Genomic DNA, 12651 nt, shown 5'->3' with positions numbered 1-12651 from the left:
CAGAGAAGCGAGGGAGCTTCCAGGGAAGCAAAGAGCTGCTGAGAGGATGTCAGAGAGATGGATGTTTGACTCTCTGCTGCTCTCTCGCTCTCTTTCACTCTTTTTTCTCCATTAAATTCTTCCTTGTGCCGTAGTTTCGATCACCTTTCACTTTCTTTTTCCTCACAGCCGCTTAATTCTCTCCCTGGAGGAAAAGCTGGTATTTAAGATTCAGATTCGGTTTGCACAGTGACTCCCGCCCCGGACCCACCCTCTGCTGAGTAAGGCCTGTGGAGCGCCATTGAACACACAGACAAAAAGAGAGAGGGGGTGAAAAAACCTCGATGATATAAGTACGTCTCACTAGAGGCGGTGGGAGAATAGAACCACCCTATGGATGTGGCTTTATGATTCCCCTGCAGGCTACATTTGTTTCGGGGGGGAAGTGTACACAAGAGACAGCGAGATGGACTACGTTCAAGAGCCCGTGACAAAATAATGAAGACATTCATCATTACTCGCACACGACTTCACAATAAAACATGTGAAAAATGGCTGCGACGATAAAGAGAATGACCTCCGACTGACAAATGGAAGAACGGAGTCCATCGTTCACAATGGCACCAAATATCTTTCGCCCCCTCGGCTCTCCGCCGCCTCGCGCTACAACACGCCGTGTGATTCGACAAGTTCGCCTCTGACAGTTCCGTCAATGGCGGGTGATGGCTACTGACCTTGTAGCCCTGGTTGATGCCGTTGATGAACTGGGGGTTGGGGGCCATCCACGTGAAGCGGATGGTCGTGGAGTTGACCGGCTCGGCCTGCACGTTACCGGGGGCGATGGTGGGCACTGGGATGGACAGAAGAAAAACAAAAACCCAGAGGTGTGAGAGGCTGGTAGAAGTCTGCGGGCGTCTGTTTTGATGTCAGTATTGATCGCTGCTGCACAGGTCAGAGCAGAGGCTGCCATCGCTCTCTTTCTGATGACACCTGATGCCAGCGACACCGTGCAGGACTGTGTGAGCGGCGTATTGGATCTGAGGAGGGTGTCACACCTTTGTGTGGCCCTTTACAAAGACAGGTTAAAAGGTAAATGGCTCTTAGCAGAAGATTTCAGCTAAAGACGCATGAAGCTGGAGGCTCACGAGCAGGTTTTTGTTGCTGCAGGGTATCGTATTTCAGTCATATCACCTCCACCTAGAATGTTTTCACCCCTGTTTGTTTGTTGGTTGGCTTGTCTGTTTGATTACACCCAAAAATTACCATAAAACTTATACTTTTTATGCGGTACGGGTCAGGAAAGATCCCCCAGAATTCTAACTTTCTTTAACATTGCAAGCTTGACATTTTCACTGATTTCCCAGGGAATAATAAATGAATTTAGGGAACTCGTATCTATAAGTGTGTGCAAGTTGGTGCAGCTTGATTGAACTTAAGTGGGATATAGGGCCTTGGGGGGGTTATGTGCTTTAGCAGGAGCCGTTCTAGCTGAGTGTTTTCCTCTTTAAAGACAGGCGTATAACTTCAACACATATAAACGCAGAGTTATCAAGAAAACAGTCTGTAGATCAGCTGATATTTGATCAACAACACTGGCACTCACCTCCCTGCAGCGTCCACTCTGTGACCTTGTGGCTGAAAATGCCCAAACCTGCCCCGTTGTAGGCGGCCACCTCGATCTCGTAGTTGGTCCAGATGATGAGGTCCTCCAGCAGCAGGTTGGTCACATCCGGGCTGGTGATGTTTTTGATCTGGTAGTCCACGGGCAGCCCAGTGAGACGGTACCTGACACACACACCAGCACACAAAGCAGAGTTTCAGACAGAGAGAGAGAGAGAGAGAGAGAGAGAGACCTGCAGTACCCTGCATCTCCTGCTGGGGGGAGACAAAGCATCAGCAAAAGAGAAAAGCAATTAAAAGCCCCTGACAGCAGCGACTGTTGTCTGGAGAACACCTGCTGTTTCATTTGGTTGGAATAAATAAAGGACTCACAGAAAAACCAAACTAATTACGTGTTTACATGATTTACAGTCAGTCTGGCATATTGCTGACTCCCTCCATCGGAGTCAATAAAGTTTTTGAAGTCAAACCAGTCATTACAAATTTTAGTTTTCTGTCAAACTAAATGATTTTTAATTGCAGCGGTGTTAAGTGACACTGTCGGGGGTTCTGCAGCGAAACATACTGCGTTTGATTTAAAGATAATTAACTAGGACTTGGGTGTATTGTGTGTGTGTGTGTGTGTCTGTGTTGTGTTGTGTAGATGTTAATGTTGTTTTTAATGTCCGTTTACGTGTGAAGTGCAAATACAAGTTTTCAAGGTCAAAAGCAACAACCCATCAATCAGGAACACGGATGATTAACAGATTTTCTCTAATATATTTACATTTTTCTACTTGTAAAGACCAGAGCGCCTCCTTTTGATTCATGATGAGCAAAACTGAATGTGTAAATATGTGACTTGAAGGTAAACAGTAGGAACTGGGATCTCACCGGACGGTGTATCCCCTGAGGATGCCGTTCTGGTGGCTCTCTGGCGGAGGCTGCCACTGGATCATGATGGACTGGTTGGTCCGACCACTGGCGATGACATTCTGAGGGGGAGCACTGGGGGACTCCTCTGGCAGAGCCACACTGCAACACACACACACAGAGACACACATAACATTTACTTTCAGCTCAATTAAAGGTAAACATCTGGATCATTTCAGTTGAAGGACAAATCCTTTTTGTATCTCAAATGTTTCTAACTCTGAAGTCTGGACATTTTTCCATGAAGTTTTTCCGGAGGGGCTTTATGTGAGAATTCACAGCGAGCGAGCGGACGTGTTGATGACATTTCTAACACATGACGGACACAAAACTCTAAGAATACAAATATCTTGCGATGAAGAAGAGGAGCCACACACGCAGAGGAAGACGTCAACTTGGAAAGACTAATTCACACCTCGCCTCGTGGCCCCCTGCTGCTCTACGCAGACGCCACCCGTCGCCTGAACGTATCTGACATCATTCTGTTGTTGTGAGCGCGTCTGACCCACACAATCCCCTGCTGTGTTCTTCCTACGTGAAAAGCAAACCTCCAGAAAAGGTCCTGATCCAATTATCCAGATGTTTTCCACAGTTCACATGTGAAAACAGCCTTAGTGTTTAATTTCCTTTCATTAAAAGCCTCCGACTGTTCCTTGTTCACCAGTTTGCTCCTTAGAACATGTGAAACGCTCACATACACCAGTCAGCCATTGCTGGTATTAACGTTATGGCTCATCAGTGTATATTTAACCTCATGTAACACCCCGAGTGTCTTGGGAGAAGATGCATGGTGATGGGAGTGACATCACCACCACCGCTCTGCCCCCACCCCCCTCACAACCCACAGACAGAAGACGTTTCCAAGGCGGGAACGTCTCTCCTCACTTTTCTGTCTAAAAACGAGACACTGACACCGAACGCTATCATCACGCCGCAGATTCCAGATTAACGGCACGACGTTATCTAAAATCACCGGGGCTGGTTCGATCCGGTATAAAGAAGCAGAGGCGGCTCAATGATATGTTTCTCTTCTCAACAGCAATATCACAGGATCGCGGTGTAAGAGGGGGCTCGAGCTGGTGGAGGAGGGTGTGAGGCCAAACCTGATCTCACCTCCAACCTAAATCCCCCCTGCGGCTCTCAGAATGTGTCAGCCAACGGGTGTGTGTGTGTGTGTGTGTGTGTGTGTGTGTGTGAAAGTGTGTTTACATGCGACTGCGCGTGTTTGTGTGTGTGTGTATCCGCTTTGGCAGGCTTACATGCACATCCCTCTTCACTGACTCTTGACTGAAGGGATCAGTCAAAGCGGCTGTCTAGGAAACGGATTTCACCAACACAATGAGCGACTGCGAGGTTGTTTTTCAGGTGATTCTATTTTTCACCGTCGGCTTTCTCCCGGCAAACAACGAGCTTGTGAATCGGGGGGGGGGGGGGGGGGGGGTTTGGTGACTGGATGAGAAGCTGCTGCCCTCGGGTGAACGCAGAGGGTGAATTCTCTATCTGTCTTTTAGCTCACCGCTCTGTCTCCTTGCTGAACTGCCCCTTCCCCACGTCATTAACGGCGCAGAGGCGGAACTGATAGGAGCGTGCGGGGATCAAACCATTGACCGTCACCACCACGGACTCTGGCTCGATATTGGCCAGCAGGATGGCCCAGGGAGCATCTGGGAGGGGGGGAAAAAAAAACCAGAAAATGTAATTTTACACCTTGCTCTACACGTGGACAGATATTGTTCATCGCTATGCTAACTATTCACCTCCTCGCCACTGAGAATATTTTTAATAAAAGAGAGGAGTCAAACATTTCGAGTAATTTCACAAATATTCAGGAGGGATTTTCACTTTCATGCCTGCAATCGTTTTGTCATGGAAGGTCACATTTTAAAATTCAGATTCATTAAAAAAAGACTCTTAAGAATAAATTGAAGTATGAGAACAAAGTGCTGCATTTATTCTGCAGAGCGTGTTGAACAAACCTGTTACATGTGGAGCCGTCCAAACTAGCTTACTAATTAGTATTATTATTAATTAGTATTATTATTAATTAGTATTATTACCTACAACTACGAGGTTTGAACCAATCTCTCTGTTTCTTGAGAAACTACGAAACCTCTTTTAACATCAGGCAGCTGTAACCAACGATAACTTCACAGTCGACAATTTCTCCAAGTCTGTGTGGTTCTTTCTTTCGGAATAAACAGTTTCTTACACAATCTTTTCAACGTCGTCATACTTATGATCACGTGGTGCTGATGATCCAAGCGAATTCTGGAAATATCACAACTTTGTTCTCGAAATCTCTGCTTTATTTTTCCTTTAAACAGCCGAGCTCCCTGTTTTATTCTAAATATCTTGAAGGCGTGTCAACAGGACGCACCGCACGGATGCATGAGTAGAAGAAAGACTTACTGTTCTCAGAAACCTCCAGGATGTAGCGTATGAGGGGACTGTTGCCGTCAAAAGGTTTGGCCCAGTCCAGGTCGATGGCTCTTTTCTCCGACTTGCTCAGCCGAGCTGTGGGATTCTCCGGGGCATGGGGCAGCTGCCTGCAGAGGAACAGCATGACAACCCCGAATAAATAAAACAATCTCCTCTTCCCCGGCGAATCCTCCGCTGGGCCGCAGAGTTCCAGGGCGTTTTGTTCCTCTGTCCTGAACATCTCATGCATGAATCCGAAGTCAAGCTTAATGTTTCATAACGTCAGAGAGATCGGTTGGATAGGTGACGAAAATGTGGCGAGACAGGACGGCAGAGACGGACACGCGGGCAAACAAAACGAGCCGCACGTCACCACAGGGAGGGAACGGACCGAACGGCACAAGGAGACGGACAGGAGGAAAATGCACGGTGACGTGAACGGATGAGGCCGAAGCCGGGGATGGTTAATTCATTCAGCCATAAATTCAGATAAGCACGGACAGATTGATAGATATCAGTCAGTCCAACAGAAAGTTAGTCTCATTCATATTAGATTCACCCTCTGCCGCAGTGAGTCACTGTGTGCACAAGAACAACAGTCGCAGGGAAAGTTTCGGAGAAAGAGAGGATTTGGGATGACAAAAAAACAAAAACACAGTGTTTGTATGAGCACAAGAGTGTGTGTGTGTGTGTGTGTGTGTGTGTGTGTGTGTGTGTGTGTGTGTGTGTGTGTGTGTGTGTGTGTGTGTGTGTGTGTAGCGTCACTGAAAGACTGAGGAGATGGTCCCTCGGGGGTTGGGAGTGTGTCGGGTGAGAATGAGGACAGCGGAGGTGATGAGGAACAGGCATCATTTAAGTAGAAATGAGTCAGAGGTGTCAATAAGAGCAGAGAAAGGCTGGTGGTGGTGGTGGCGAGCGCATCCGTGTCTGACTCCTCGCTTGTGTGTGTGTGTGTGTGTGTGTGTGTGTGTGTGTGTGTGTGTGTGTGTGTGTGTGTGTGTGTGTGTGTGTGTGTGTGTGTGTGTGCGCCCGAGTGTGTACACGTGTCTGTGTGTCTGCGTACACACTGTCAAGCTCCAGGGAACATGTTGCTGCTTGTGTCTTTGCACTGGAGAATATTGGGGAAACAAGAGTGTGAGGAGAGGGCGATGAGGGCGAGCTGGCAGGGAGAGAGGGGGGAGAGAGGGGGGTGGGGGGGGTTTACCTGACGCGGAGGTGAGCGCTCCGGGAGTCGTTGCCGCCGACGGAGGTGACTCTGCACGTGTACGTGCCGATGTCACCGGACCAGGTCTGGGAGATGTGCAGGGTGCCGTCTGCCTCCAGGCGCATGCGAGGGATGGACTGGACGTTGATGACCACGCCCTCTTTGTCCCAGATGTGCCTGGAACACAAAGTTATCAGTCAGCTGCGATGACGGTATCATCATCATCATCATCATCATCATCATCATCATCCTTATCCTACGTACACCTGTGACCAGCACCCATTGGACAGTACTGGCTGTCAATCACAAGAAATCCACAGAAACTAGAGATTGAGACTCCTGGAGTCGCCCTCTGCTGGTCGGTCAAGAGAATACAGCTATCAGGCATTTCCACATTGGCTTCACTATTCGGACCCGGTGTCTACGTCCATTTTGATCTACAGTCTATTACTCACTATACAACACTACTCACCATTTCCACCCGACAGATTTTGAAAAGGACAAAACCAAAACACTTTCAAAACTCCTACAGTTTTCCAAAAGCCTTTAACGGAAATTATCTGAAAACTTCGTCCCTAGAAGAATCCCGATCAATATCATTTCTTGCCATAATTTCAATTTCCTTCGCTTCGACGCGAGAGGTGGTGAGAAGTGTCGTCATGGTCGATTGTTATAATGAACAGAAACGTGAAAATATAACCCAGGAGGATAAATAGAGATTTCTTGTCAGAATAAAAACAGAAGAGGCTTTCGATGCTGCCGGACCACAAAGTCAACTGAAAAAACACAAAGCAACACAAACACACAGAGATTTGCTCCAGGCAGCATGAAATGAGGATTTGCACAAACGCTGCGAGATGAAAACTTGTCCTGAAGCCTGAGAGTAACTTGAACCTTTTTTTTAAACAACTAGGATAAGTACCCCGATCTTTTTTTTGGGTCAGTGAATGCGAACGTCTTAAGTAATTGATAATAACGTCATGGCTCAAAAACACATTCTGAAATATTAATTCAGTCTCCTGCTGGAGCCGTGACACGCACACGTGCATGTGCGGCTTTTCGACGGGCGAGGTTAACTGTTGTCGACAGCACAGACACGAATAAACGTCGTCTGTGCTCAGGTTTGCGTCGTCCTTTTGTTCCGCCGCAGTCTGAGAGGAATGTTATTAATGAGGTATTTCATCTCTCTCCTTCTCCGTCTCTTCAGACTCGCCACCAGAGCCGCCACCGCGCGCATATCATAGCGGCAGACGGCTGCATATCAAACGCCGGATTCACACTCATCAAAACTTCACAGCCCCCCCGAACGTAGCTTCAGATGTAGCCTTTCTCTTTTGAGTAGAAAGGGACAGAACGGTCTATTGATCGCTAGTGATGTCGAATCCGAGCTCGGGAGCTCAGTGAGACGTCGGGTTGTGGTGGTTGTGTGTCGCTCTGCTCTGGGCGCCAGCTGGAAGGCGGAGCTTGAAGTAAACTGTTAAGTTTTCGGAACGAACACGTGTTTGAGTTTCGCACAAAACCGCATTTCTGTCCATGTTTGCGTGCATTTGGTGGAAATCTTAACTTTCCCATTCGGGGGGAACTAGAGCATAGCAACATGGAATATGACACAAACAGGTAACTATTACAAACTTAGTGGTAGCAAATGACCAGTCAACAAACAAAGATGGATATTCTTGCATTTCCAGAAATCTGTGTTTGTCTGTATGTGACTCATATGTCTCATTAAATGTTCGCCTTATCGGCTTCACACTTGGCATGTGGGTTGTTAAGGGCCTAAAGAAGTGCAGGGTTGAATTTGGTGATTGAACAGTCGACCAGCGTTCTGCAGCAGAGGCGGCTGAGACTCATCAATGCAAATGACCTCACGACAACTGATTCTCCAGTTCGGGGGGGGGGGGGCGCGAAGCTTCAAGGTTGTGGACTCACAGCTGGGCCTAATTTGCCGCCGCTCAATTACCGCAGGTCACTTTTACAGTTTCAGAAGGAAAAGTGCCACCAGCATCACCACAGGCCAAACAAACAGCTCGTTACAAACAGGCAGGTTTACTGCGCTGGTGGACAACAACACTTCTAACACAATCAACAATGGATGGAGCCTCACGATGACGGATTCATGAGCCGAGTGCAGCCTCCATCAAAGTTCATCTCATAGTTTCCTTCCCGTCCCAACTTGTATGTGTTATTTCACATTCAATCATTTATTTCTTAACATTGATGTCCAACCAAATCCAGACGTGTCCATGTCTGCAGGGTCAGGCTCCCACACACGTCAGTGAACCTCAGGTCTTTTTGATCAGGGCTGAATCTACTACGTCTGCCTCCCCCTGACTTTTACATCTTTTTGATCTGTGGACATCGCGGTTATCTTTTAAGGGAAAACGCTGGCAAAGATTCTGGATTTTTTCTATTACCCACAAAAATCCTATGAATAGATCAAAACAGCGCATGAATGTATCCTAGAAACACGTTTTTGTCTGCGTAGCCAAAGCCAGAGATAGCTTATTCCCCTGGTGCCACGGAGCTTCATTGTTATTCAAAAGAACATAATTTACACACACTGTCCTGCTGCCCTAAATAGTCAATAGTCCCTAATAAGTGCACTATTTATACTATCCTGGGCAACATCTGCTAAAAACTACAGCGCCCAGCTATTTTAAGGATGAATTTTAGAATAAAATATGCTGAGAGATGGATCACATGCTGTCAGTTTGGGTCTTTTTACACTACAATAACACTTTACTTTGAAAAGCAGCTAAATTCTTACTTGGACTTTCCTTTGTTTCCTCTTTTCTTACGACTAGACTCGATGAATTGTTTTCATTTTGTCTGTCTACTGGACAGAGGAGGCAGTGGGTGAGAGGAGAGAACTCATTAAACTTGGTGTGGATCTGAATAAATGGGCAAATCCCCGAATGCAGCGTGTTCCCCGTAGAAGTCATTAAACGTATGGCGCTAGCGGGGGTGCACAGATTCCGAGTGACAGATAAACTCAGACTCAAGAGTGAAAGACAAGTTCTCGCCTGAAAGAGAGAAGTGCAAACGGAGCAAAACAACAAGTTACGAGATCTCTTACGTTTTATGAGAAGTGTAAAAAAGTTATTGTGGTTCATCATGAAACTGTAGAAACAGATTCAGAATATTGCAGGCAGCCACAACTTGTCTTTTATTGTGAAGCACTTGCAATAAATACCTATGTTTTACAACTTGTTTATTTGATTCTTGTGTGATTCTTTACCTGACAGTTACACTGGGGTCATGTGTCACTCCACACGTCATGACGGCTTTAGTTCCTTTGATGACACTCTGGTCCTGTGGGGGGGTGGTAATTCGGGTGCGAGCTGTGGAGAATAAAAAAAAAATAAAGAGAGTGAGAGACGAGCAGAGAGAAATACAAAAATATTGTCCCTGAGAAGAACAATACCAGGGAGGAAGGAAAAGAAAGTATTTCAGAAAAACTCATTTCAGTTGAAATGACATGCTGCTGTTTTGTATTTTGTTCCTCGATGGCTCCTCGCAGAGAAACAGCCCGATGAAGAAGCTGCACAGACGAGTGCCTCTGTATCTTAAGGAATTGAGTGCAGCTTTATTATTATACAGCACAGCCTTGTTTCTCAACCCTTCGCTAAACAGACTCTCAATAAAAAAAAAACCTCCACTGTTTAACTCCCTGCGTTTGACAGGATGTGAAGGATTGTTTGGGCATTTGCGGCACATCCGTCTGATTCCCTGCACGCTCACCCCAGACCACGAGGTCCGCGGACGCCTCGTCGATGCCCCTGGAGTTGCTCGCCATGCAGGTGTAGGTCCCGGCGTCTGAGATGTGCGAGGGGGAGATGAGGAGGCTGCCCGACTCCAGCAGGGTGAACCGGGGCAGCTGCACGGAGCCGCTGGCCAACACGCGCTCACCTTTAAGAGCGTGAATAGGCAGAGGAAGAAAGAGAGGCGGATGAGAAAAGGAGATAAGTTAACGGAGGGAGACAGAAGGGAGGGAGGAGGAGAATAAAATCAGGCATTCAGGGACAGAAAGAGAGCGGAAGGCGGATTGTGAGGAAAAACAAGGACAGTGTTTCCTTGATCTGCTATTGGGATGCAAACATGAAAAGCCTGGCGCTGAGTAAATCCTGGTAAAGGAATCCAATCAGGCTTTATTTGTTAAGCCACGGCAAACTATAGCCCCATGTGTAATAGATAACAGACATCATAATCCCTGTGGCGTGTGTGCATGTGTGGAGCTGGGACCTTTCTGCCAGGTGATAGCCGGCCTCGGAGCGCCAGAGGTCTCGCAGTGCAGGATGACTGACATGCCGTCGATCACCGTGCTGTCGGAGGGTCCGGCAGTGATATTCGGGGCGATGCCTGGGGGGGGGGAAACAAACACACGTGGAAGAAAAGAGCTCAGCACAGTAACCGGGAGAAGGTAAGAGGGTTATAGAGATGAGAGAATAACTGTCTCTGGCAAAACACCACTTCAAACGCGGTTGTTGTAAGCGGCAGCCTCCTGCACCCCAGCGTTTAGTCGATGCTTTGTCCCGCTAATTCTTTACGGATTGACACAGCCTTCACCTCGGTGCCAATAACTGTCGGCTACCGCTCTATTTTTTTTCTATTTCTGCACCCACAGAGATAGTGGGTGTGGGGAGCGGTGGAGGGAAACCGTCTGAGGGGAGGAGCGCAGGCAGACAGAGAGGAGGCAATATGTAGATAAGTAAAATCCCTATCTGTGATATGCAATAAATCAAAGCTTTTATAGGATGACAGAAAACTGCATCGCGTCACCCCGGAGGAGAAGAGTGAGGAGGAGGAGGGAGTTTGTCACAGGAGCAGTTGTTGATCTCAGGACAGAGGGAGGAGGACAGAGGGAGAAGTGGGGACGTTAATGTTTGCAGGGAAAAGGGAGATGATAAGATTAGATGGGGGAGGAGAAGAGCGGGGGGGGGGGAGACGGTGTCAGGGAGAGACGGAGAGAGAGGTAGACGTGGGAAGGCGGGTGAGTAAGCGGGAGAGAATATCATGAATTCTGATAACGTGGCGCGGTGCGGAGAGAAGGCAACTGAGACAAAGTGAAGAAAATTAGATGTCAGGACGTCGTCAAACAGACGAACAGCCAGAGTTAAATCACCGGTGATTTTAACACCGGGACACGTGATCAGAGAGAATCCAGTCGTTTAGGTGAGAGGCTGCAAACGTGGCTTTAATGCTTTGGTATTAAAAGTCTTTTCTGAGCTAATGTAAACTGGCTCTGGCCTAAATGTCAGTTTATATAAAGATTATTCTTCTAATAGCTAAAACATATTATAAATGTATTTGTATTACTCAAGACGTAACAGGAAATATGTTCCACAAAAAACCTTTGACCTTTCCTATTAGACATTTGTGATAAAATTTTGGCGCACAAATTGTGTTTTGTAGTGAGGTCACTGTGACCTTGACCCTTGACCTCTGACCACCACATTCATGTCAGGTCATCCTCGAGTCTACGAGAGAGGTTATGCCAAACGTGACGTCACATGCGACCTTGCTTTGTGACATTTGACCACGAATCCGTTCACCCTTGATTCCGAGTGAAAGTTTTCTGCCAAATTTTAAAGAAATTCCCTCATCTTAAGAAAATCAGGTTTTGTAACAATGACCTTGACCTTTGACGACTGGAATCTAATCAAATTTGAAATGGTTGCTTTATGATTTTCCTGAAATATCATATTTTTAAGGTCAAAAACATGTTTTGTGAGGTCGCAGTGACCTTGACCTTGAATCCAGCTGAACCTTTGCACCACATAAATGGAAATTTCCTCACAGCGTTCCTGAGATATCACATAATCATGAGAATGAGACTAAATTAAAAACACTTTTTACACTTTTCTGTTTAAAAAAAAAAAAAAGGTGTAAAAACCAAACAACACATTGCTCTTTGATATGATCGTCTGTGGGGAATCGTTTAACAACGAGCTCCTGTAGAAGACTCACTGGTAACAGCCAGGTACGTGTTGGTCTGAACTTCTCCTGCCATATTCCTGGCGAAGCACTGGAACATCCCTGTGTCGTCGGGCAGGAGGCCGTTGACCTGCAGGCTGCCTCCCACCAGCACCCGGTACCGGGGCGTCTTCACCGGGTCGATGGGCAGAGCGTCCTTGTACCACACGATGTCCGGCTGCGGCACTCCTGCAGAGAGAGGGTTGATTCAGGATTAAATCACTTAACATTCATTTTCTTTAATTAAAATGCTCCGACAAGCACAAGTAAATACGACACGCACCCCGCGCCTGGCAGGGAATGTCCACCACCTTCTCCATCTCGGCCGTAATGTGCTTCTCTGGCTCTTTGATAAACTGCGGTGGCTCTGAGGGACGAAAAAGGGAAAGCAAGAGGGATAAAGTGATGGAATAAGAAACAAACATCACAAATATGCAGTTGAAATCAAGTTCATTCAAAAAGTGACAGATCTTAAAACAATCACTGACAAAGAGGCTCACAGTTTAAATAGAAAAGCTGCAGATTCCTCATATATATATATATGT

The 12651-nt window shown here is 46.9% G+C and overlaps 1 protein-coding gene across 6 annotated transcripts in view; it reads right to left on the bottom strand.

The window, feature by feature from the left end:
- sdk2b (sidekick cell adhesion molecule 2b) overlaps positions 1-12651 on the bottom strand; it is a 239733-nt gene that overhangs the window by 34477 nt on the left and 192605 nt on the right. For all 6 annotated transcript variants that reach the window (XM_034570880.1, XM_034570882.1, XM_034570883.1 and 3 more), the window contains exons 8-18: positions 12390-12473; positions 12101-12295; positions 10376-10492; positions 9875-10042; positions 9372-9474; positions 6134-6310; positions 4921-5057; positions 4028-4175; positions 2473-2613; positions 1583-1764; positions 714-829 (exon numbers count right to left, since the gene is read on the bottom strand). In XM_034570880.1, coding sequence (XP_034426771.1) covers positions 714-829; positions 1583-1764; positions 2473-2613; positions 4028-4175; positions 4921-5057; positions 6134-6310; positions 9372-9474; positions 9875-10042; positions 10376-10492; positions 12101-12295; positions 12390-12473 — 1568 coding nt within the window. The remainder of the gene's footprint in view (positions 1-713; positions 830-1582; positions 1765-2472; positions 2614-4027; positions 4176-4920; positions 5058-6133; positions 6311-9371; positions 9475-9874; positions 10043-10375; positions 10493-12100; positions 12296-12389; positions 12474-12651) is intronic.

Source organism: Hippoglossus hippoglossus, chromosome 19 (genome assembly GCF_009819705.1).
Source record: "Hippoglossus hippoglossus isolate fHipHip1 chromosome 19, fHipHip1.pri, whole genome shotgun sequence".
Taxonomy (NCBI): Eukaryota; Metazoa; Chordata; class Actinopteri; order Pleuronectiformes; family Pleuronectidae; genus Hippoglossus; species Hippoglossus hippoglossus.
The sequence above is the reverse complement of the archived record's forward strand: the minus strand, read 5'-3'. Positions and strand labels throughout refer to the sequence as shown.